The sequence below is a fragment of the Leptonotus elevatus genome, chromosome 7 (genome assembly GCF_054856555.1).
Source record: "Leptonotus elevatus isolate MCC_2025b chromosome 7, RoL_Lele_1.0, whole genome shotgun sequence".
Taxonomy (NCBI): Eukaryota; Metazoa; Chordata; class Actinopteri; order Syngnathiformes; family Syngnathidae; genus Leptonotus; species Leptonotus elevatus.
This window is the reverse complement of record NC_141245.1, coordinates 20,428,795-20,455,912: the sequence shown is the minus strand read 5'-3', so window position 1 is coordinate 20,455,912 and position 27,118 is coordinate 20,428,795. Positions and strand designations below refer to the sequence as shown.

The 27,118-nt window shown below is 41.4% G+C and overlaps 1 protein-coding gene across 3 annotated transcripts in view; it reads left to right on the top strand.

Moving 5' to 3' along the window:
- The window catches only part of LOC147171439 (uncharacterized), a 92,519-nt gene that overhangs the window by 26,322 nt on the left and 39,079 nt on the right, over nucleotides 1–27,118 (top strand). For 2 of the 3 annotated variants that reach the window (XR_015095585.1, XR_015095586.1), the window contains one exon: nucleotides 13,746–13,895. Coding sequence is in view for 1 of the 3 variants with exons in the window: in XM_086080772.1 (XP_085936898.1) it covers nucleotides 13,746–13,833 (88 nt within the window). In the remaining 2 variants the exon portion in view is untranslated. Of the gene's footprint in view, nucleotides 1–13,745; nucleotides 14,700–27,118 lie in introns of those variants that run through there. The other variant, XM_086080772.1, reaches the window with a different exon arrangement.

The window sequence follows — 27,118 nt, the reverse complement described above, 5'->3', positions numbered from 1 at the left end:
AAATGAATTTTTGACGTTAACAGCCGTCAATGGCAGTGAATGAATAAAAAAATAAAGATTATTAAAAATTAGGGGCGTCTGCTGATATTTTTTTTAATCGTTATTAATCACATGACTGCAATAGTTAACTCATGATTAATAAATATATATATATATCTCTTCTAAATGTACAATAACAAAATTCTAGGTTTTCATACTTTTGTAAACAAAAGTAGAAAAAAATGTTAAACAAATAGAAATAGTCAAAATAATTTTTGACGTCTATAACCGTCAATGGCAGTGAATGAGTTAGATAACGGAAACTACGTTATGTTTACAAAATTAAGTATAGCGGGGATCCACTCTAACAACTTTTCGTACAAAATGCTATTAAATCCATGTCGTTTAAGCCGCAGATATACCGTAACCCTTCACTACAAATGAGGATGCACTTTCCTTGTCAAAATCTCTCCGCGCAGCGAGCAGTCAAATGGGGGCCGACGCGGCCCACCCCTGCTATTAGTGGTGCGACACCCGCTCCAATCAACTTCATGTTCGGCCAGACGAGCGCATCAGCTCAGCAAACAGCCACTTAGCTGGCAGGCTTGCGGCTTGATGGAAGTCAGCAATGCGAGTGTGTGTGTGTGTGTGTGTGTGTGTGTGTGTGTGTGTGTGTGTGTGTGTGTGGTTGCTCACTTGAGTAATGAGAATGGATGGGGAGGGAAAAGTTTGGGAGGGTGGGAGGTGGGGGTCTCGTTGGCAAGGAAATGCCGCTGTGTGCCAGAGAGAGATCTGCTCATCTCATTGCCCTCTCAAACACTCGTACAGTGCGGACACATGCTCACTCTTAAAGCCACTTCCTGCGCACAGGGCATGGGAACTCCCCTGATTCCCCCACCACATTACCCCCCGCCTCCCCCTCCCCTTGTCCTCCGCCCACTCGTTGCTCTTCCTCCACATCATCCCTGTCCTTTCGCTCACCCCCTTCCCTTTTCACCCCCCCCCCCTCCCACCCCTCCGGTTGCATGCGTCGCCCTCCACCGACCACCGTTGACCGAGAAGAAACGATTTTGAAAAATAAGATAATTGTGATTTTTTTGCCCCACTCCCACCTCTTAACTTATTCACTGCCATTGACGGCTATAGACGTCAAAAATTCATTTGAACTATTTCTATTAGTATAAAATTATTTTCACTTTTGTTAACAAAAGTATGAAAACCTAGAAAAAAAAATTTTATTGTACATTTAGAACAGATATAAAATTTGTGATTAATCATGAGTTAACTAGTGAAGTCATGCGATTAATTAAAATTTAAAATTTTAATCGCCTGACGTAATAAAAAAAAGAAGATTATTAAAAATTAGGGATGTCAGGCAATGAAAATCTTTAATCGTAATTGATCGCATGACTTTAGTAGTTAACTCACAATTAATCACAAATTTTATACCTGTTTTAAATGTACAATAAAAAAAATTCTAGGTTTTCACACGCTTGTTAACAAAAGTGGAAAAAAAAGCTCAACTAATAGAAATAGTTCAAATGAATTGTTGACGTCTATAGCCGTCAATGGCAGTGAATGAGTTAATATTATGATTGCAATTTAATACGCAATTATTTTTTTCAAGGTCTTCTTCTCCTTATGCTACACCAAAGTCAAAGTTGTTAACTTCCCAAACACTGATTTGCATTCTTTTAAGCATTTACTACGACAATTTCACAAAATTCTACCAAACAATTAGCGTGACATAAACAAATCCATAAGAATGCAACGATAATGCAACCAATCTGCGGCTTATTCACTTCAACTATTCATGTTTCATGGAACGATGACATGCGGAGGTGCCAATCACGGCTCACCTGTTTTCCGAGTTTGGTCATGTGACGTTGGCAAGCTAAGCCATGATTGGTCGTTACTTGAGCCCTGAGCAACTGTGATGTCATTTTCAGTTGACAGCAAGTGACAAAATGGCCTCCCCCTGAGACCACAGACTTATACATGAATGTACTAACAGTGCCGCTTACTCGTCCTTGAGAGAAATGAAGCCACCTGCGGCCATCTTATGTTGCCATTCACTAAGGCCACCTAACTTGACTTGATTTAACGTTATTTTCTGTCTCTATGGTGAAATTATTCTATTTATTTGTGGGGATGGAGACCGGCCCGCAAAAATTAGCATATAATACTAATGAAATGAAATATAATTTAAAAAATTACACATTTTTAAACCAAAAAAAATCTTCAAAAAACGCTGATAAACCCCAAATATATGCCCCGAAAGGAAAAAACGAATCTGTGAATACTGACATACAATTGTGCAATGTCCACAATATATAAAAACTAAAGCCGGACCAACCGAAATGAATCATGCATTCTACCACATCTCGATGTCTCGATTGTCGATTTGAATTCGATTAATTGTTCAACCTTAACCGAGGAGTCTCCCCATACTGATTCCTTCCTCCATCTGTGTCCAATTTATCCGGCGCTAATTTGTTTTTGATTCCCCCTGAATTAGGAAAGCATCGCTCTCTCTGAGGTCCAGTGCGCATACATGCACATTTTTTATTGTTTTATTCCATAAAAGTTCCTATAAATCACTTGATATTAATCGGCCCCAGACGGCCTCTCCCTCCCTCCCGCCCCCTTCTCCCCCTCGCACAAACACAGACCAGATGCATAGGAAATGGGATGGCAAAAAAGGGCACCCAAGAGACAGCCTCTTCTTTTCTTTTTTTTGTCTCTCCTCCTCCCTCTTCATTCCTTCTTCTCTGAGAACGCTAGTTCACGCGGCAATGCCCGGACCCCGCCGGGTCTCGCTGAGAAAATAAAGCCCCCTCGACTAAATTAAAGTTTTGGAGAAATAAACGAAATAATTAGATACTTAGACCTGTGTGGGATGGAGGTGAAAACCTCAGCAGTGAATTCATGCACAGCTGTTGTGAGTCAGTACGCACACACTCACACTGGAGAAAGGTTACACTGCTCAGTTGTTGCACCTGCACAACCGAACCCAAGCCTTTTTTTTTCCTTATCTCACCACCACATCCAAACTGACGCTTGTCGCCTGCAACAAGCGTGCCCTGCATGGAGTTGTCAGATTACAAGCTGACGACGGTACTGACGCATTCTTGTCATGCCGTCCTCGACTCCTCGGCCCCGACCATCTGATGTTTCGAGGTCATGAATGCATTAGCGGCCGATAGATTGCCATGCATTGAATTGAACCGAATCAAATCGTTCCACTTAAAAAATATTGACATACGTGTCGAATTGTCTTTTTTTAGAGAGATACATCTTTGAAGGAAATTCTTACAACAACCTACCTACCTACTTAATACCTTATGTGTATAAATATATATATATATACACACATATATATATATATATATATATATACACACATATATATATATATATATATACTAGCCTACGATCTGTACATGTCTAATCTGTGTGTATACGTATCGTTTATATAGTAGTCTGCTCGCGAGATGGGAGGGGTAAAATGGCCGCCCTGTCGCTTCAATGGCTTGCACGGGGGTGTATGGCCTCATGGCTATCCAGTAGTATATACAGATCAGTGAGACGAACACTGGAGAAGTGACAATGGCGGGTGATTCCAGTACAACATCACGCAAAACATTTAGCTGTAAAAGCTAAGGAGGCTGCGCAAAACGACAACGACACGGCTACCTGCCATTTTTGACAGACTGGCGCGTTTTAAAATCTTTCCACTTTGAAGCCCGGTTCCAAAAGTGATCGGTTTCAAGCCGTGTGGACGAACTGCCCAAACGGTAAGAAACTTGTGCGGATACATTGAAACGTGCTTTCGTGTGGACGGGGCCTAAGGCCCACCTGTGCACTAATCATGGTGTCCAATCAGCATCTTGATATGGCACACCTGAGAGGTGGGATGGATTATCTCGGCAAAGGAGAAGGGCTCATATAAATAAATAATAATTCATTAATAAAATAAAAATATCTCATGACAACATTATCTCTTTGTGCTTGATGTTTTGTTATTCTTGGCATTCTCTGTTTTTATTACAAGAAGACATATAACATGGAAATCACGATTCTCTGTTGACCAATCAACAGACTGTGATGTGTGGAAATTTTCCAAGGTCCCCCTCATAAGAAGATTTAAACATACCATGCAGAGCCCCTAAATCCCATAGAAATTAATAATAATTATTTTAATGTTTAATTTGACAGTGAACAAAATCTGAGGGGAGCATTAAATGTCTTCACGGTCTAAGCTTGCATGTCAAGGCAAAACAGTCAGGTCACTACCTATCTCAAGGTTAAGATGAGCACAGAGGATGAATAACTGAGGACCGGTTCCCAAAAAAAATCTGCGGAAACCCGTGAGTTGCGCTTGAAAACTGCAGGGCGGAAAAAGAGGACGCAATCGCGCAGTCCAACACACCTGCACTCTGTTGGCTCGCTCCGTCAGAGCGAAAAGGGTAAGTAACCACCAGAGAGAAAAGATCTGGATGGAGGCAAAAGTGAATTATAGCCAGACATCGGAGAAAGGGAGACAGGTCAGGGAGGGGAGGGAGGAGTGTATATGGACGTAATGTTAGCGAGAGGATGACTTTGTCCCACCATGGGCTGGCAGAGGAGTGAGGAGGCTGCAGCTGAGAGTGAGAGAGCGAGAGCAAGAGAGAGAGAGTGTGTGCGTGTGTGAGAGAGAGTGTGAGAGAGCGCAAGTGAGTGTGAGAGAGACAGCATCGGTGAGAGAGAGTGTGTGTGTGTGAGAGAGAGTGAGAGAGTGTGTGTGTGTCAGGCAGAAAATGTGAGAAATGTGAACGTTGGCGGACGCGGACGAGGGGGAGAACGTTGGTTTTCAGGCACGCAGGGACGGCCTGCGGAGTTCTGCCAAGAGAAACACGGAGCTGCGGTGCATATGCAGGAGCTGTGAGGGATGAGAGGAGGGAAAGGGTCGAGAGAAAGACTGGTTGCGTGTGTGTTTTAACAAGACGTGGGCTTCCCTTGGGCGCTCGGCTGGCCAAAAGATGAGCACGATATGATGAGACTGATGAAACGGACTTTAATGATGAACATGACATACAGTGGATTTAAAAAGTCTACACACCCCTGTTCAAATGCCAAGTCTTGTGATATATAGGGACGGGCGAGTACTCATATCAGGTATCGGGCCGATATTGGCCTTGTTTAAGGTATTGAGATTGTCTTGGAGGCTGGCGATACTAGCCACCGATACTTAACTCTTTTACTGCAACGCGATATTCAAAAAACAACCCCCGCATTTGAGCATTTTAACTCATCTTTCAAGGCAAACAGAATATTGTGTACTTTGACTACATAAACATGGTGGGTACCAAATGAAAGATCGCGTTCCATTCTTTCATTAGAAAAAAAAAGTATGTTTCTACCTTATTCCATTCTTTAGCAATCGGCATTTGAAATTAGGTAATTTGAGTGACATTGAGCGAAAAATTGAAAACATAAAGAGAAAACAAGCTTTTTGTGAAAAGATACATTTTTTTCTACACAACAGTAACTTTGACACTAATATTTCTGGTTTAGTGGCGCTCTGTGAATTAGATTTAATGTAACAAAGGCTTTGATCATTCACGTCATCTTTGATAACGTTCTATTTAATCAGATTTGTCATGTTTCATTGTAATTTCATACGACCGGGAGCCCATTGAGAAGAGATACAATGCTGCCATCTGCTGACCATAGTTAGTGGGTGTTTGTGATTTCACACAAAAACGTAGTAAACGTCAATTAACGTTTTTGGCAGCATTCATTTGTATTTTAGTAAACGTCATTAAACGTTTTTGGCGGTAAAAAAGTTAAGGCAAAAAAAATCTGACATTAAGTAAGTCCTCCTCTGCAGTAGTTGGCGCTATACAGCAGCAGTTTGACAAATTGGCAAATCATCTGCATCAGAAGGAAAACATCTTTGTACGTTTTCTTCTTCATGTAAATGATATTACAACTATTTCGAAATTGTTCAAATGTATTTTGATTGCAGATGACACCACTTTATTTTATCCCGGGAAAAATATGCTGTATATTATGTATTACAAGTAATAGAGAAATAGTTTCAGAATATGATGAAGTCATTGTGTTAAATTAAATTTTATATTATCAAAATCGAAAATTCCGAATCTATGTTTGGATAAAATGAAGTATTAATAAATAAAAATTACGTTGGAACGTAACTATTACGGTACACAACCTGTTCTGAACACAGCCACAACCCCAATTATAAAAGGGTGTGCACACTTGTGCAATCACCGTTCCCCAGTTCTTTACATTTACTTCCCCTATGAGACCACGAAATGTAAAGAGTAAAAGTAAAAGTTCATCTGTAAACTCGTCAGGAAAAAAACACACAAAAAAAAAAAACATCTCCAGTAAACGAAGTATTTGCCCTCGCTCACTCTCACGACTGCCTGCATGCACACCGCGACACTTTCCCAACATCTCCTTTGTCCAATAACGAGCGCTGCGGCGCTGTCAGCCGGATAATATTTCGTCTGCGTGGAACGATAAGGCGGCGAGGGAGCCAACGGCCTTTTGCCAAAATCCCGGGCCCAGATGTCCACTCTCAGCCGTCCCCGCTGACCAGCGCCTCGCCTGCCAGCGCTCGGCTGCATATCCCCACTTTGCTGAAAATATGTAAATATGTTGACTCGGGGAGATGTCCTCTCCTCTTTTTCGACCTTGTAGCACTTTTGGAGAGGAGGCGAGACGGCGGCCGGGAGACAAAACAGCTCCAGAGCGCCATATAAGGGCCGGCTTTGGGCTCCGGCACCGGCTTCTCATCACTTTCTACTCCGCTGGGCCATTACACGAGCAGGGGAACACATGCAGGAACCCTCAGCTTCAAAACTTGGACACGCGCATATGCGCGCACACACACACACACACACACACACACACACACGTGCGCGCGCAGGCGAGATGCGCCGTTCCGGGCGTGGCATGGAAACGCACACACAGGCCAATGTACACTGTGTTCCACACTCCAGTGAAATGTTGCTTTTTATTGTGGCTCAACCAGTTTCGCTTTGTAAACACGGTGGAGCGAGATGCAGAGTTATAAAGTTAGAGTCGGTGCTTTTACTCCAGTTTGGCTTTAAAACACTTTTACTGCACTGGCTAGCGGACCTATATTTAGATTTGCGGCTGATACGTTCCATGATCAAGCAAATGGTGAATTTACACAGAGGCTGATTTTTTTTTTTTTAACCCACATTAGATTGTGTTATGCTCACGAATGAAAATCCGCAATAATCGACCCGCAAAGTAGCGATGGAACCGCTTTCAAAATGAAATCTTGTGGATGTAAATGACAAAAAGTTGTTTTATTTCAAGAGGCCCCCACAACTCTATATACAGTATTCTGGTTATTATTGCGTTAGTGGAATATGAGTTAAGCTGCAAAGTACAGCCGTTTTTATCAATATCAGAAGGCGGCCATTTTGCCGCTTGCTGTCGAGTGAAAATGACATCACAGTTTCTCAAGTAACAACCAATCACAGGTGCGCTGTGATTGGTCTTTGAGCCCTGAGCATCTGTGATGTCATCTTCAGTCGACAGCAAGTGGCAAAATGTCCGCCCCTTGAGATGGATAAAAATAGCTGGATTTTGCTTTCTAACTCATATTCCAAAAATGTAATATTAATCAGAATGTCATGTTATTATTATTGTCAAGAAATGTTTAAAGCAACACTAATGAACTTTCAATTTACGTTGATTAAGGTAACACCATATGGAAAAAAGCGGTATTGTTATGTCTGAAGGAAGACCACATTTCCTATGAGGACAAGCGCAATGCGTTGTTGTTTAGCTCACTCCAGCGAGTGAAATCCAGGCCAGGCTTGACTTCATCCGGGCTAGCTTTTGACGTATGCCGTAAAGCAGTCAGCACATTTGTAGTTTTTTGTGTGGCAGTGTTCCTACCATCCTCCTCAGAGTTGCTTAGTGCCAGTAAAATTGAGACAGACCCCCTCAGGCCATGGCAAAGGTACCATTCAACTAGTTTTAAGTCGATGTTTCATCAGAAGAGTTGTGAAAATATTTTATTAAGTTTGAAAAGTTCCCTAGTGCTACTTTAAGGTTGATTTCCCCTTTAAGAAAAATGTGAGGTCAAAATACTAGATTGGAATTTATGTAAAAAAAAAAAAAAAAAAGGCAAGAAAAAGTCAGATCAGATCATTTTATAATAAAATGCATTGTTCTACTTTTTTTTTTTTCAAGAAAAAAATCCTAATGTTGCTTTTAAATTTGCAATGCTCCGAAACATTTTAATGAAAAAAAAGTTTCATTATGAGGAAAAAAAAGTATTTCAAAAATGGGGAAAAATATAATTTCCCAAGAAAAAAGTAATTACGATATATTCTTGGGAGGGCAGTGTGGTTGCAATTTCATAAAAATTTGTTATGAAGAGAATAAAAGTGCGACGTGTGAACAGAATAATTTTCTTGTTGAACATGTTTGCCATATTGTGACCGGCACAAAAGTTTCAGTGTAAAAAAGAAGAAGAAAAATCTTAACCCCACGTAGATATTGTGCCCCGTTGTGAGTGTGGCATCGCCTGCTTGGAACGCGAGCGCAGATGTATGCCATCATGACAATAAATCTCCGTTTTCCCCCGGCATGTAACTCCGCAGCGCCGCCATATTTCACAGCCGTCATCGCCTGTGTCGCTTACACAGCCGCTTACGTGTTGCGCGTCGCTCATGTGTGCAGCCGCTGAACTCTGCGTGCCCTTTCGGGCCCCCATCGTTCAGAGACGGAGAGAAGACAGAAACCTCACTCGCTCTCATTTTCCAGAACTGTACCTCTTGACTTGGTATTTGTGGTTGGCGCAGTGTGTGTGTGCGGTGGGTAGAGTCATCCAGGCCTCTCTGGCTTGTGGTTTGGGTCTGTTGGTGAAGAGCAAGGGTGAGGGTGGCGGAACACTATGGCTGCCACACTGCCACAGACATACTGGCACCACTGGCCCAGTTCGACTTCCCCTTTCCAAGATATAGAACCACCACTTTGTGTGTACGTGTACGTGTGAGAGCGTTTCAGCTTTCTCGCACACGTCGTGACTTTTCGAACACGTCCCTGTTTGTGAATCTTTTTAATTCGTGCGGGTGATTATATTCTCAGGACATTGAATCTATAGGTCGTGACAGGGCTTTTCCACAGCAGGACAACGAGGCGCTCTAAATCGGTTACACCAGCCCGAAACACACATCCACACATTGGATTGATTTCATGTCAGATGTTTTTTTTCTCTCGCTCCAACACTTTTTCTACACGCCGTGCACGCACTCACGGCAGACGACGAGGCACTCTAAAGCCGCTATGTTAGCTAGAAGCCCCAGTCCCCACACTGGCTGTCAAGTCAGATTTATTTATTTTTTATTTCTCTGCAAGTGAGGAGGTGCTCTAAGGCAGCCACAAGAGCGGACTATCCGCACGTCACGATAATCGCTAATGCAAATGTCACTTTTCATGTCCAATCAATGCCTTTAACTCATTCACTGCCATTCACGGCTATAGACGTCAAAAATTCATTTGAACTATTTCTATGAGTTTAACATTTTTTTTCCACTTTTGTTAACAAGAGTATGAAAACCTAGGGATTTTTTTTGTACATTTAGACCAGGTGATTAATCGTGACTTAACTATTGAAGTCATGCGATTAATTACAATTAAAAATTGTAATCCCCTGACGCCCTAATTTTTAATCATCTTTTCTTTTTTTTGACAAAAGATTATTTGTTATGAAGAGAAAAAAATAAAATTAAAAAAGATTATTTAAAAAATTAAAAGAAAAGATTATTGAAAATTCGGGCGTCAGGGGATTACAATTTTTAATTGTAATTAATCGCATGACTTCAATAGTTAACTCACGATTAAGCACAAATTTTATATCTGTTCTAAATGTACAATAAAAACTTTTTCTAGGTTTTCATACTCTTGTTAACAAAAGTGGAAAAAATGTCAAACTCATAGAAATTGTTCCAATTAATTTTTGACGTCTAAAGCCGTTAATGGCAATGAATGAGTTGACAACACATTTTGTTGACTGAAGATGACGTCAGGCATGCTCAAGCAACATGTCATGACCAATCATGGCTCAGTTTGCAAACGTCACATGACCAAACCCAGAAAACAGGTGAGCTTTGATTGGTCGTTACTGGTTTCTTGAGCAGTTTGTCCAATCATGAAAGACAGGAAACAAAAGAGTGGTGTTAAGTTCAGGAAGTAGTCGAGCTGTGCAAAGAGCTCAAAACTAACCGAATCTAAAAATAAAATTAAAAAAAGTCAACATAAAGTAAAAAATAACTATATGGAAAAATTAATCACATGACGAGTGTATACTGTTATTCCAGCGTTGTTCTCTGAAAAACAACTAAATATGTCTCATCTTGTTTTGGAGTTGTCCCAAAAAACTCATAGCACTTAACATGATAATTAACTCGTGGTCACTGCGCGATAAAAAAGCAAAACAGCACTTAAGCACACACACATGCATGTTCGTTGAACTAAAGAGTCGCAGTTCATACGTAGGCAACACGGTGCTATAGTGGTTTGCACATCTGCCTCGCAGTTCTGAGGTTCTGGGTGGAGTTTGTATGTTGTGGGGAAATAAAGTGGACTTACTTGTTGATCTGTAAGTAGAAATGGTTCTCGTGCTTTAAACTTCAACAGGGCCGCACAGTGAGCTTAGATTAGGTATATATATATATATATATATATATATATATATATATATATATATATTTATATATTTATATATGTTTTGTATTGTTGTAGTACAGATGGCAGTAGACCACTCTTGCCAACTTTGACTTTTTCAGTATTTTTCTGCGAGGGGAGTTTGTCTCCATCCCTCCCCAGGGGGCTGCCAGCACCGTCTGGGCACTCGTTTCACCACTTGGCCCTGAACCCGGCAGGATGTGGAGATCCAGTGTGTGTGTGTGCGTGTGCGCGCGCATACGCCTCAAATCGTTTTCCTTTTTTTCCTCTCCTTATTCTGATTTTGCGTCTTGGCTGACTTTTTTACCTCTCGAAGAATTTGGAACGGCTGAGAGACCCCCCCCCCCCTCTTCCCCCCTCCTTGACTTTGAGCAGCACTGCCTTTGTCTCTCTCTCTCTCTCTTTCTCTCCGCTGATTCCTCCCTCGCTCCCTCTCAGGCCCATGTCTGCTGCGGCTCCTCGCTAATAGATTTCATATGTTGCTGCAGTTGACATCAGTCTTAAACTATTCTACATGTGATCCCAGATATTTCCTCAGGAAATCTGTCAGATATTTATTGAAGGCTAATAAAACAAACTTGCATGTCCTTCTACCTTCGAACGATCTCCTCTCGCTATTCTCTGCGCTGTTCTCAAGTTGATTCTATTATTATGACTCCAGCTTTCTAACTTGGCTTTCTTGCTTCCTTTTTTTTTTTTTTTTTTTTAATGGAGACAATTTCCTTCCATTCATAAGAAGCCGGCTGGGTCAGACGAGCACATAGGTTGGGTCTGTGTGGGCTGCTGGGGGTCTTCCCCTTCCTCTGTTTCTTTATTCTTTATCTCCACCGTGCATGCCATAATCAGCGTTTAATACTCCTACATGTCTTATTCATATAAGTATGCACTGCTTACTTTGCATCCCATGTAAGTGATTGTTCGTTCATTACCAAGCCGCCTGTATGTGGTGCTTTTTGTTCTGAGACGTCTATTAAAGGGGGGGGGGGGGGGGGTATTTTTTTTCAAGTGGGCTACACATGGGGACTATTTAAGTAGGGGGCCTCTTTTTGAGGAAATAGAATAATTTTACAAGACACTTAAAAAACGTTTACATGATAAAAATGTAGAAATCTGTACATCAGTATTCTGGCATATTGGGGCATATTTATTATTATTGAGCCGTATGAAATTTTGCCTAGCAACAAGTGTCTACATTAGCCATCGGTAGAAAAAGAAGGGGGGGGGAAAAAGAGTAGTTGATCGACATGAAGTTTTCATTACAAATGCAAAGTTTTAAAAATGAATCGGAAGTTTTGTTGGGTTTCTATGTGATACGTGGCATTTGTTTAGGAGAGAAAATTGACAAATAATACAGCAAACTCCACCTCCATCGTAGGTTCCATATTTACAGTCCCACAGTTTCATGATTTTTTGTTTGTTTAGTTAAGATGAGTATGAAGAGCTCTGACTGTTTTACGCTGACTGCACCTGTCAGCTTTTCTCTTCCCTTTATAGTAGCGTGTGCGGACCCTCACACTCCACACTTTCTACGGGGAGGGGAGGGGCGGAGTTTTTCTTATCTCATTTGAAGTCATGTCTTTATTTGTCAACTGTGGCTGTCGCTTTAAGAGACCATGTTGCAGTTTACGCTTTGGGCCAGAGGTGGCAGTCATGAGTAAAAAAGTGACAAACTGCACAAAGATCCTTTGATAATTCCATTTTGGTCGAACTCACACTTATTTAGTTTGAGCTCGTCTAAATTTGAAAGAAGAACAGAGATAACGGAAGGACACAACATACTTTTTGTTGAACATTATATTTGCTGTAATCTTGCTTTTTATGCCTACAGAAAGCAAATGATGTAGGTTCATTTTATATTGTACAAGTTTGCGCATGATTTTTTATTTTTTATTATTTATTTATTTTTTCTGGAGAGCTCAGTATTATTCATTCGGTAATTTTACCGATTTTACATGTCATCATCATTGCGCTCTTTTTATATATATATATATATATATATATATTTTTTTTTTTTTTTTTTTTTTTTGTACGTGGGTGAGTATGTGTGTGTGAGTGTGTATTCATTAGTTCTCCTAAAACCTATTTAAAAACCCCATACCGTTCACCTAAACCGAACACTTCAGAACCCAGCCAGAGCCGTGAGGCCGTCAGGAGACCCGAGGAAGGACCAAAGAAAGGAAAGTGAAATCCAACACCGACCAGACACCACCCACCACCCACCGGGCCACCAACCAGAGTCCTTCACCAACCCCAGAAACATCCAAATTCCAACAAATCAGGGAGACCCCAAGCGCATGATTTTTTATGTAAATTGTGAGATGACAAGTTAAGTTTGTTAGTTTGGAAAAATTTAATTTGTTTCCTGTAAACACAGAGGCATCGACACATTGTTGCTGTTTTCTTAAGATGGAATCCTGGTGCAGCAACTACAATGAAAACAGCAGAGGCCCCAGAATTGAGCCCTGTGGAACACCATACGTTCCGTTATACATGTAAATCCATATTGCACATATTCCTCCAACCACTTTCTTTTTTTCTTTTTTTTTTGCTCGACATAGTATGAAGGGATCGTAATAATAAAGAAATCACATCAGTCGACTACTGAGCGCGCCACATTCTCTGCGGCAAATAAAGGCCAAGCAATGTAGCGTGACCACCGGCAGCCAAAGGATGGCCAATCATCATCATGAATCGTGTGTGTGTCTTGACAACCGCCGAATTCTCGAGACTGATTCACCGCACCCCTGGGTTTCAATCAAACCCAGGTTAAGAATCGCGGAAATAGGGTATTTCTATATTACAAATTTCACTTGTTACGTGTGGAATATAACCGTCGCAATAGAGAGGATTTTACTGTACATAAGAGAAAATTTTCCTAGTATGTACTCAACCTAAGTGGTTGATTTTTTCCATATCAAAACAACAGTGGCGGTAATCTGATGTTTAATGTCAAGTTAATAACAAGTGATGTTGCACAAATATTTGTAATGGTGCTGTTTTCCTTCCACCTTTCCAACTTCCAGCCGCATGGTGCGTGTCAGCCTTGTCAGGCAGGTGATGGAGGCAAGCCGCCATGACGCTCCACCGCCCTCCGACGTGTCCCGCATGTAACCTCGCCGTGACGGGCCTCCACGTTCGGCGCGCCTGGAGCTGCCGCTGCCTTATAAAGACAGGTATTCACACTTAGCGCAAAGTGCTGCACAGTGTTAAAAAGTCGACAGGACGCCACTGAAACCACGCAGTGAAAAGTCGCAGATTGAACACGCGCCATGAAAGGGAGACGTTTCAAAATGCTTTCAAGCTCGCTTCAAGTTACGAGTTAAACCGACCGTATGTGCTGCCTGCGTGTGTGCGCTCACCTGCTCCTGATTGTTGCCGTCCTCACCTGCCCCTCATCATCCCTAATTACCTGCTGTATTTAACCTCGTGTCTCATCATCAGTCCATTGCACCTTCTCGTCACGTTCGAGCATTCCTTGTTGTCACCCCTGACTCATAGTTAACTTCCAACCCGTTGGACTTTCGACCTTGTCATTTCGCCGCACGTTTTTGGATGTGGCTGACTAGTAGTTTGACCAGGATGGGGTAGATACCACGGACTTCCGGCTTGCGGGTTTCTCACATCAGAGCCGTTCCAACACTCGCACCCCCCCACCCCCTGCGCCGCCCATCGGCGGAGGCACGCGGGAGGGCGTCTCAGCTCTCTGAAATCGGACAGCTGAGAAAGACACACTCGCACCCGTCGACGGGAACACGCAACCGAGGGGCACAAAGGCGGAAGCGCAAGAACTGGGACGGAAACGAAGCTGAAACCCGGAAGTCGGAAGTCCCGCCTCCTCCGTGACATATATCCAATTGGTTAGCTTACTGTGAAGTTAGCGTAGAGTAAGGTTCAGAAATTAGTACGATTTAAGTCATTTGTTAAAATATATATTTACCTATACATTTATGTTTCCAGAATTATTATTTACACATGTACACATTTTGTTTTTTTAATACAAGTAGCCAAATTGATGCGTTGAATCTGCTGTTCTCATTCACTTGCATTTACCTAAAGGTCTTATTGCTGCTGGAAACGTAAATTTCCCTTTGGGACTCGTCCCAAAGGGATCAATAAAGTCAAGTCTAAGTCTAAGTTTGCTAGCTCATGAGTGGTTGGTGTTAGTCAGCTGATAAAGTTTTTTTTTTAACCAGCTTTATTGAAACCATAGAATAAGTACAAAACAGTATACCCGAAATAAACAAAATGAAACATTATATTAGTATACTAGTGTCAAATATAAAGGAAGCAAATCAAAACCACAACAACAAAAAACACACGATAATGCCAGGGGTTTCCTATATATCCAAATAACTTATTATTATTTTATTTTTATTTTTTTTACAAATTTTGACTGTTATGAGAATCATTTATAAGTCGAAAATAAGGTGTCAGGAAGTGTTGCCGCTGTAGCTGCGTGTGTGACGAGTAAACGGCGTTGTTCCACAACTTAGAAATCCGTCTCCGTCCTGCTTTCTCATCGTATAAAGAGTGTTCCATTAACCACCAACGAACCCTCGCGTACCTGTCTGTGATTTTTATAGTGACAGATGAAGCTCGATTTTTGTAGTTGTTATTTTTGGCTTGCTAACCTTGCGTGTTGCTATTTTCTTTCCCCCCCCCCAATGTTATCAAAATCGTTATCCTTGAACCCAAATATAAAATGGCTTCTGACTCCACACCATAGCATACTGGTGGGTGCCTTGGCAGCTTTGAGTGCATAACATAAAAATGACTTTTCTTTGATAATCAGGAAAGACGTGTCAAATCATGTCGTTTTTTGCTATTCGAATCCCAGGTGCTAAAATTGGCAAATGAAATCCAACACGGATCAGGTCATGTGACTCAAGTCCCCCAATTGAGTACAGTGAAACCTGCCCCGCCTGCAGAGTGATCCCCAGAGATGAGATAAGGACGTACAAGACCATTCCTTAGTGAAAGCATCATTTAAAAGAGTTGAAAGTCTGCATGTGATTTATCAGCGTTACCCTTTTTTTTGTTGCTCTGGCTCTTTGTCACTGCCCAAAAGAGTCGTGATGGAAAACAAACACATCAGCGTTTGGCATCGTGAACCCTGATCACTGCCCTCCCTTTCTCTCCCCCCCCCCCCTTTACTGGCTCACTCTTTCATCCTTCTCCCAAAAGTACGCTCGTTATGTTCTTTCTGGGTCCCCCTGGCTCCAGTGCCCATAACTCACCCCCGAGCATCAACAGCACACTCTGGCTAACCTTTATAGCGCTGCCAGAAAAGAGAAAGCGAATAGTTGCAAAACAAGAACATGACGACAGACGAGACGAGACACCCCCCCCCCCCTCCCCCATCCCGCTCGGGCATTGGGAGAAGCTGCGGGACAGCTTGATGGATGCTCGCGGCCTCAAAGGGTGCCACGGAAGCAAGGGTGAAGGTTGCGAGGCGGGGATGACGAGGACGAGGACGAGTCGGAGATAGCGCTGGCAGAAGAAGCGATCGTCTGCGTGGGTTTTTTTTTGTTTCCATTTGTGTCGCTTCCGTAATGCATCCCATACTCAGTGCCACTATCGGAGAGAGAGTTCAGCGACTCCCCGCTTGCAATGGGGCCTCTGTTTTTTTGCCTCCTCTATGAGCTTGTGACCCACTGGGACCTCAAATGCAACATTTTCTTGAACGTTAAGCTTTTTGTGAGGATTTGGATTAGGAGGAAATGAGGCTCGTAATCGTTCAGGTGCGCTCAGGAGTGGTGCAATAATGTTCTTGGATTTATTTTGGCCTTTTTCTTTGTATGAGTAATGACACACTAGTGAGCTTGGAGGTCTGTTGCAAGCAAGGATGGTGGAAATCATTTAGAATGAGACAGCACTCAAGATAATGAACTCATCTTCAAACTCCTTCAATTATTTTTTATTGAATATCTTGTTGGGACAACAGCCTTTTTTTTTGCCTCCGTTTTATAGCTTTTCTCCAATGTTAGACTGTTCCCAAATCAGGGTTATAAGAGTTTGGGATTTTTCATTGTAGTTTTGAGTTGATTTTAATCAATTTTTAGAGCATTTTTGTTGTTTTTTATTTTTTCAAAAATGCTTTGTTTTAGTTACATTTTTAATTATTAATTAAATTATATATATATTTTTTTAAATTCATTTTATTATTATTATTTTTTAATTATTATTATTTAATATTTATTGCACAATAAAGTCTCAACCAAAAAAACTATTGAGGGCTTCCAGGGTCACTGTCCCGCTAGTTCACGGATTTCTTTTGAGTTAATAACTTATTTTGGTGTAACCCTCATTTATAGTGGGTGTAATTCCACTGTTGACCAATAGATGGTGGTACCCTGATTAAGTTTGTGATTGTATTCATTTGAAAGGAGAAGAATTAAACAAGAAGTATTTTATTCCAGTCTAGTTTTGGTATCATTTATTATAATCCTGCTTTTTATGCCTACAGAAAGTGACGGCCGTAGCTCATTTTATAATGTGCATCTTTGGGTATGATTATTGATGTATATTGTGGGAAAATTTTCTAGTTTGGCAAATTTTTGCATTGGGTTTTTGCGCTCTCTCAATGTGTTAGTGTTCAAATGTGATTGTATAATTTTAAAAGTGTGCTAAAAGACCGTAAATGCCATTACAATATGCCTAGAGACGAGACTATACACAGGTTAGCTGTGTATCGCGAATTTCAGCTATTGCGGCGGTGGTCTGGTAACCTGTGTTTGCATTTCCCACCATTACTTGGACTATAAGACAGAAGTAAGCGCGGAAGAACTCGCAAAGTCCACACAGGAAGGAACTTGAACCTCGAAGCTCATAACTGTGAGGCGGACGTGCTCACCACCGGGCCATCAGGCCTTCACACACAGCTCGTGTCTGATATATTTATCCACTTCAGGGGTATGTTCTCCACTTGGATTCATTGCGCAGTGATGACAGTGATCACTGCTGGCACCTTCTTCCCCCGAGTGCAGCCATACTACGCAGCCCGGCGTCGCCCCGAATATGTTAAACAAACTACAGGCTTGACCTAAATGCTAAATAGAGTGTTTTTATAGATCGCTCATTGTCTGTCAGCCACTTAAGATACCAAAATTATGGCCTGTTTTTGAATGAAATGCGAGTGAAGTGCAGTGCGCGCGGCAACTCCGTTCTGGCTGCGGTTTCCGTCCGAGCGTCCCTGCGCATCGCCTTCGTCTCGGGGTGACTCGGGGGGCCCACATAACAAAGGGAGTGTTTGGAAAGCGGCTAATGCGCAGCATTGTTGTAAACGAGTGTGACCGAGAGGTTAGATAGCATATGGCAATGAAGTCATCTGGCTTGGCCCTTCTCTGGAAGCCCCGCCCGGGTCCGGGGGCCGAGCGAGCAGAGCAAACACTTTTTTATCGATTATGATAAGCACCGTTTTAAATCAAGCTCCCCCTCGCTTCCCCTCGCCTCGGCTCTCCTCATTTATTCCAGCCCACTCCAGGGTATTCTCTTTTCTTGGCAGAACAGTCCGGCAAGCCACCTGCAAAAACCAAAGCCTACCCCGCTTCACTCCCACCTCTTGATCGCACACACATGGATGCACAATACAACACTTGCTATCAATCAGACACGCACAGACATTGCAACGTGCGTGCGTGCGTGTGTATGTGGACATTCCCACTTGAGACACTTTTATAACTAACTTCCAAGACATGTATTATTTTCCCTTCTTAAATAAGTCCATGAATTCAAGCTGCGGCAAAAACAAAACAAAAGGGAAATTGTGTTCATTAGGGGTGTCAAAATGAGTGCACAATTTTTTCGGGATGCGATACAATTTTTAAAATGCGCAGACTTTCACAGGTTACTTCATGATAAAGATTAGATAGATCTTAATATGAGAGAAAAAAAAACGCCTTCTAGTGGCAGAAAAATGACCTCAACACAAATCAATATCACACTCGTTTTTTTACAGTACAGTGCATTTTTCGAATTTTAACTCAATTTTATAGATTATTATGAAATTACTGTATCAATGACTACAAAATGCAGCCATATTTTGATTAGTTTAACATTTATTTCTACTTCATATGTTAACAATGAAATGAAAACTTAAAATATATATATATATATATATTATTGTGCATTTTAAACAGATATAAAATTTGTGATTAATGGTGAGTTGACTATTGAAGTAAATTACGGTTAAAAAATGTAATCGACTAACACCCCTAGTGTTAACATCAGCATGTGTAGAAGGTCATCTAAAATGTGTTCGCCAGTGACGGCATCTACACGAGGTCAAAACACGTAGGGCGTGGCCAAAAGGCATAACTTCAGCTCTTCGCTGATTGGTTCTTTCTATTTAGTTACTCTTAAAACAGTTGGGTCAAAAATGACCCAACTATGGGACAAAAATGGATCGATCCTTGACTTGGGTCAATTTGACCCAACTTTATGGCTTGTTTGATACAAAATGACCCATTTCATTTTGACCCAAGTAAAGGATCTGACCAATATTTATGAGTTGACGAGAAGACCCATTTCTTGACTCAAAGTTGGGTCCAATTGACCTATAGAGTGGATCGGTCCATTTTTGATCCATAATTGGGTTACTTTTGATCCAACCCTTCGTGTGGGTTTGCCCCGCCTTAGCAATGCGCTTGATGGCGACTGTAAAACACCTCGCCTTGGCCTTGCCCGCCTGCCGACCAACTCTTGATTTCAGCAAAGCGTCCCCGTTGTTGCCGAAACGCGACTGGCAATTCATCGACCGCCACGACAGAGCAGAAGTCGATGCAATCGACGAATCCCCTGTTCCGTTCGACCACGAGCTTCGATAAATAACCTATTGGTGTGTTTCTATTCCTGCACATCATGTTCCTTGTAAAACTATTGACGTAAGTGTTGCTCTCCAGTCAGACATATTCCAACATTTTGTCCCCCTCAGTGATGAGTGCGCACGGTCCCATGAGCCTGTGCCGGTGTGAAAAATGAACGCTGTCCACGTTCCTCGCTTTGACATGTTTAAATTCCACCTCGTCATCTGTCATCGGAGGCCTGCGTCTGCTACCTGATGCGGCAAAAGAGGTTCGGCCGATGGGAGACGTAAGGAGGAGAAACCTTCCTTGGGCCGGCCTTTTGCCGTAGCAGCGGGTTGACGCGCCGCTGTTTGACTGATTATAAACCCGGTCGCCACTGGCCAGTCTCAGCGCTGGCTTTAACTGCTGGGGACAGACGGCGGGCTTTAGTGGATGAGCGCGCCGTAGCTCATCCTGGCTGAACTGGAGGACGTGTTTACACAGCGTTCGTTTAGTCCCTCTTGGTTCGTGTCAAGTGTGTGTCATGCACGCGCAGGTATGGCGGCGCGGTCATCAAGTGGAGGAGTTTACAAAGAGGTGTTTGAGCAGATGGCGCTTGACTTGTGCATGACGGTCTGACATTATCATTCGCACGAGCATACCTCACAGCGTCCGTGTTCCTGCCGGAGCCTTTGATGCAGGAAGTAATCGGCTTATACTTAAGCACACTGTAAAAGGGAATTCAGACATTAGTTTCTAAAAAAAAAAAATTGGGGGGGTAATTTTTGAAAACGCGTAAAGACGAAGAACAATGTAGTGCTGAATTGTGCACTCTAAAAACAGTTGGGTCAAAAGTGACCCAATTATGGATCAACTTAGACTGGAAGTGACGTCACATCTGTCAAGAGTTTGACGAAAGCGGGATAGGAATACCTTCTCTTTTACCCACTTTTCGAACCCGAATATTTGGTCCTATAAATGCATATCGGTGCACCTTAAGCTTCACTTGAATACGTTGATTTCTCTGCTGCGTTATTTTCTGTCTACACCGAAAATGGAACAATATATTTTGCCTGTTTAAAAATCTGCATGTCTGGTGGGCAATCCACCAGAAATACAGTAGCAGAGGTAAGCAAAAAAAAAATAATTTTTAAAAACGTGACAACGCAGGATATATTATATGAATATAATTTTGTTTATTGACCATACAGAGTTAAATTTATTATTTGTGTAATGACATCTGTGTGTCGCGGTTGGATCGTGATACGTGTACGGGAGTAACTCTGTCCACTTACACATGCAAATGGGTTATTCTGAATGTTACAATAAAGTCACTGATATTCACCTATCGTGCTTTGCTACTATTCTATACATTTTTCATATAACAGTAATTCCACAAAAATTACCCGACTTGTTTCTATGGTGCGGTTTTTACATTACTTTTAAACTTTTATTTCATTAAATAGTTTCCTTTAATCCGTCAGTGAAAATGCATAATCCAAAAATGTGTTAACTTCCCATGAAACCGAGGTTTGTGTGTGGCCCAAGGTTGTATTCATTCATGGATGATTAAATGTGGGACTCGTCACTTTTGCACTCCATTTGGACTTCTTCTTGTCGTGCGTGCGTGCGTGCGTGTGCGTGAGTGTCTGTTTGTGTGTGTGTGCAAACGGCATGTTGTAAGGATGGATCAGTGATCATGTTTTAGAAGCTACGCTCTCTCTGTCTCTCTCTTGCTCTGTGAATCGGAGCAGTTTTGCGACCGCAGCCAAAACCACATGAGACCAGCAGCCGTGACGCAAGACGCACGCCGGCGAGAAGCCTGGGAAAAAAAGTGTGTCACCGAGAGTGCAGCCGAGTCCACTTCCTCCTCACGTCTGTTACTGAGACGGGAAGGCCTTTAGGTGTCATTGTAGCAGATATTTTGAATGCATACAAATGACCTTCTACCTGGCTGTGTTTTTCTCCTCTATTTGTATTTTATTTCATACAGATTCCATAAAATCTTGTAGACCCATAAATATTTTTCACAATAAATTCTTATGTATGGAAACTGAGGCGCAAACAAAATAGGAGCGCTAGTAACGCTTAGCTGGCATTAGCACTGTAAACAAGTTGACGTTAGCCATGGATGCTACGTTGTTAGCATGGTTTATTATGTTGTGATAACACTCAAGGTTTAATGGTATGACGTTTAATTTTTTTCAAATCAAATTAAAAAGAGGTGATAAACATACCCGTTGATCAGAAATGTTGCTAATTCCACTCTTCTGAATCCTCTCAGCTGCCTGAAGTTTGCTCGTCTTGTGAGCAAATGAGGTTTCCAACTATTTCAGAAAAGCTCCTGAAGGCCAAGCTAACAATTTAGTGTTAAGCTGCTAGGTTACATAAATAAACCAACATCACTGTTTCACGACTTTTGAATTGGAGTGATATTAAACTGCTGGTTTGCTTCCACTGCTTCTGTGAGGTACACAGAGGAAATCGTTTTGCTGCGGAGGATGTGGAAAATATAAGAAGAAGAATGCTACTGTAGCAGTTCACTTATGAGGTGTTTTCTTTGGAATAGTGCAATTCCAGAACTGCGTTCCCTCCGCAAATCACAGGGGATCATAGCGTTGTAAAATCTGGTCATATGTGTGCTCTCGTGCTTGTCAAGTTGATGTTTTTACAGCTTAGTGGGCACACTCGTTCAGTTCCGCTGGTCTTTTCTGAAAATGGGCGGTACAACATCAATTTCATTTTTATTAACGTGAATGGAGGTGTGTGGTGGTGTTGGGCCTGTCGTCATGCTGGGGTTATTTCAAGCTAGTTGGATACATAAGGACATGCAGTAACCTTCTCCTCAAGGTGCTACATTATGCAACATTAGCATCAGTCACGATGACAAAAACTGCACAAAGCGCTCTGAGATCTGTTTGCTTATAAGAATATAACACTTTACCGAGTGAGGAAATATTATTCATTTACTGTATTGGTTTTTTTCAATTGTTTATTTATGAGATACTTTTATTGGGCTATTAAATTTAGCATGTATTCATTCATAATATATCCCCTTCATTGGCCAAGGGATTATACCTTTGTGTATGTATTAATTTTTTTTTCTTTGGTCATAATTTTGCCCATTACTGGCCATTGTGTTATTTATTTATTTATATTTTTGTTTGTTTGTTCATTCAATGATTTATACATTCATTCAAACCTATTAAGATGTAGCTCTTTGTGGGAAATAAACTATTCATTATTGTATTGGCACTTAATTTTTTTATTTATTAAGCCCTTTAATAAACAATTTATTTATTTATCGTTACGTGTTTGTTTGTTTGTGTGTATGTAAGTATGTATTTATTTATTTTTATCGACCCTTGTGAGGCATAAGCGGTTCAGAAAATTATACTATTTATTCATACATTCATCTTATTGGGGAAAAGTATTTTTTTCCATTTGTAAATGATCATAAATCCCTTTAATTGGAAAAACACCAATTGTATTTATTTGCATATTTATTGATGAAAATAGCCCTATGTACAAGATTTTTTTTTTATTTGCGAAATATTTTTTTTATTAAGTTTTAGTTTTATTTATTTGTGATATTATTAATCAGATGTTATAAAAAAAATTTAAGAAAAGAAAAAAGACTAAAATGCCATTTGGTAGAATTTGTTGATGCTATTCCACTCCAGTCCTGTAGTGGGTGCCAAATGGCTCTTGTGGGTCACTTAGCCCCAATGCAAGTGAACTGTAACTACAAAAAGTGATGACGACCTTCGTACAGTTTAATCCAGATGTGCACCGAAGTTTGATGGATTCTTTGTTTGGGCCTGTGCAGCCCCCCCCTACAAAGTTGTGTAGAAATCGATTTTGCTGTGTGTGCACGTGTACATGGTAAATGAAGTCGACTGAATTCTCAAGAGTTTCGTAATTCATGTTGTGTCGAAAGCGCTCACAGGGTCTGCCAAGCTGAATGCAAAACTTTGGCCAACTCGCATACATACAGTGAAAAGTACCGACAAGCGGATGAAGTGTTTCACCTTAAGTCCAAACGATGAAGTCATGAGAAGTTTGCCGTGAGGGCTGGCTGGTGAACTTGCAAAATGACCCCACCCCAAAAAAGCAATTTCACAGTTGAAAGGTTCACGTACAAAAAGAAAGAAAGAAAAATGTGCAGTTGATACACATTTCTTGTATTTAAGTGTTTACCATCCAGCATCATGAAGTACTTTAATGCGGACTCTTTCAAATTTGTCACATGCAACAGAATGATGTTAAAAAGTGAAAATCAGGGCGGGCCATCAGTGGACGGTGAACTAGCGGTTAGCAATTTCCGAGATTCTGGGTTTGAATCTTTTGTTCTCCCCATACGTGAATAAGAGTATGAATGACATTTCTATATATTCCGTGTGATTGGCTGGCGACCAATCCCCGAGTGTACCAGTGAGTGGGAGCGTCAGGCTCTGCTGGTACTCACAGCTGCTCCACGCTGGTCTTCCACAAAGAGTTTTCAGCGCGCCGGCGCTGGTCTGCTTACGCTGTCCTCCCTCTCAGCTGCCCCTCGTCGTTCGCAGCTGGGTTCCTTTGAAAATGTGCTCGAGACAGTGAGGAAGTCTGTGGCCTGATTCTATCAGAGCGTTTGGATTCCATTTGGGTGGCGAGTGGCCCCTCAGAAGCCAGCACAATTCAACTGGCCTCTAAGGTAGCCATTTTAGATTCTCTTCTACAAATACGCTCATTTGAACATTTCAAATCAAGAATATTTACTAAAAAAAAATGCACCATTTTGTGTACCTATCCTTGCATTTTTGTTCTGTAACGCCCTAAGGTGCCGCACAAATGCCCTGCTCCTTCTAAGGTACTATGTTAGCAGAGGTGTAGCTAGTAGTTAGCGTTGGCCACCGGCTGATAGCTCGCTGGAAGATTCCAGTGGCGGTCCAAATGGCGGGCGAGGCTCATTATGGGCGGCAAACTTCTCAAGATGATACCGACAGAGGTCCAGATCGCTAACTCCAGTGGAAACGTCGCACCCCTGTTTGTCAGTGGGAGGTCCCGTGTGTCCGAGGAGGGGCGTGCCAGTCTATTGGTGCTCCTGGAATGTTTCTCTTTGCTCACTGCGAGGGGTTTCATGTTCAAAGGAAATTCCCCCGAAAACCAGCGTGAAGTGTGTTGAGTGTGTGTGCACGTTTTTGTGTGTGATTGCCTGGAAGTTGAAGAATTGTGACTCAATGCAAAAGGGAACCAAATGTCCCAATCAAGAGAGAGCGAAAACGGAAAGCCAAAAATGACATTTGAGCATCTTGTGGCAGATGTGCTGCCAAATCAATCGAGTGCTTGTTTTGGCATTGGGACAAAACCACTAAACGTTTTAAGAATGGTAAGCATAATCATAATATTCATCCAAAAGGAATAGAGTTCTTGCTGTGGTAAAAAGACTAAACACTCCCTTGAAGTTGTTACAGATTGCAAGTGCAAATAAGGGTCTGCATTTGTTATCTTACCATTAGCATCCAGAACATAAAATATAAAATGCTAATATTAGTTTTTGGGCCGTAGCATCATAATGAAAAAAATAGAGTTCTTGCTTTGGTAAAGAGACTAAACAGTTCCCTAGCTAAACATGGTACCTGCAATTGTTAGCTTAGCATTAGCTTCAAAACCCACAAGGCAATAGTAAATAATATTAACATTAATCTAAAATGAATAGCGTTCTGGTGAAAAGAAAAAACAATCACTTGAAACTGCTACAGTCAGTGGTACAAATTGTTAGCTTAGCATTAGAATTAACAACATGTTATGAAAACTAATATTGCTTTTCTGGAGCAGCATTTTGAAAAGTAACAATATTGTGTAGGAGTGGAAGAGAGAAAAATGAATCCCTGGAAACTGCTCCAATTGATTCAAATTGTGGCGACTGCTATAGTTAGCATTAGCTTAAAGAATATGCTAAGCAGTGGTAATATATTGTTATGTAGAAACACAGGAAAGCTTATAATATCACAACAATGACTGAAAGAATATTAAGATCGAATATTGTTCACTTGGTTTAGCTTAGCATTAGCATTAAGATGCTAAGTAAGACTAATACTGTATTATTTTTAATGGCGCCAGCATAGTAAGGTTGCAACATTAGCACGTTTGAATTTTTTGTGACTAGTAAAAAGCTAAAAGCAAAAAAATGTTGACAGCATGACTGCCTTTAAATAGCTGCTATTACGCCATCTTCACCAATTATTAACATTGTTCTCAGTCACTTTGTATTCTCGCCTGTGACTCATCTTTTCCCCCCCCCCAAAAAAAAATGTTCCACTGCGTTCAAACTTAGTGTTGTCGTGTATTTTGGTATGAGTGGTACAGATCGAGATAAGAAGCGGCCAAAACGGCCTCGGGAGTCCGCCGTCACGGACGTCTTGCAGGCAGGCGGGAGAAAATGTTTCCAGAGAGGCCTCCGAGAGTCAGCTGTGTATATATTCAGTGGGGATCTGAAAGTGGCCGTGTACCCGTCCTCCCTCGCCTCCCACCATCCTCCTCTCCTCCGCTCCACTGTGTGCGTCTCAGGGCAGATTTCTCCCACAGTTGGGAGCGCTGGTTTGTGTGGCGGCCTGTTTATACTGGAGCGTGGACTTCCTAGTGGCAGCCTGCACCTATCTAAACATCCCCCCGGCCGCTGCTCTGTGTTCCCGGCCTCACACTGCACTCCCCCCTTCCCCACTCTGCCCGCCTTTGCTCCCCTCCGCAGCCTCCATGTGCGCTCTCACGCCCCTTTTCCGCCTTGTCCTCCTCTTCCTCTAAATGCGGTACAGTATTACTATTGCATTTGTGGAATATGAGTTAAGAAGCAAAATTCACTAATTTTTATTCATCTCAGTGGGCGGCCATTTTGACACTTGCTGTCGACTTAAAATGATGTCACAGTTGCTCAGAACTACTGTTAACTCATTCACTGCCATTGACGGCTATAAATGTCAGAAATTAATTTTAACTATTTCTATTACTTCAACTTTTTCCCCTTTTTTGTTAACAAGAGTATGAAAACCTAGACAATTAAAAATAAATTTATAATTTTTTTTAAAGAAAAGTTTATTAAAAATTAGGGGCGTCAGGCGGTTAAAATTTGTAATTGTGATTAATCGCATGACTTCAATAGTTAACTCACGATAAATCACAAATTTTATATATGTTCTAAATGTATAATAATTTTCTTTTAGGTTTTCATACTCTTGTTAACAAAAGTGAAAAAAAAATGTTGAACTAATAAAAATAGTAAAATTTTTGACTTCTATAGCCGTCAATGGCAGTGAATGAGTTAACTTTCGTCAACACACATTTGTCACCGGACGAAAACTAGACTCAAACGCACATTAATAAACTGGGATTAAATCAGTATGCGTTTTCGTCGACTAATGAAGACGATACGAAAATGTACTTCACTTAATAAAAACTGCACTAAAATCTATGGACATTTTTGTTCATGAACAAAGACGAGACGAAAATTATATGTTTTTTCTTGAACTAAAATAAAGACAAAAATGCTAGATTTATAGTTGACAAAAAAGTTGACTTAAATAAAAACGGGCAACGGTTGAATATGGTAAAAACAAACAAGCGTTATTGAAACTGGA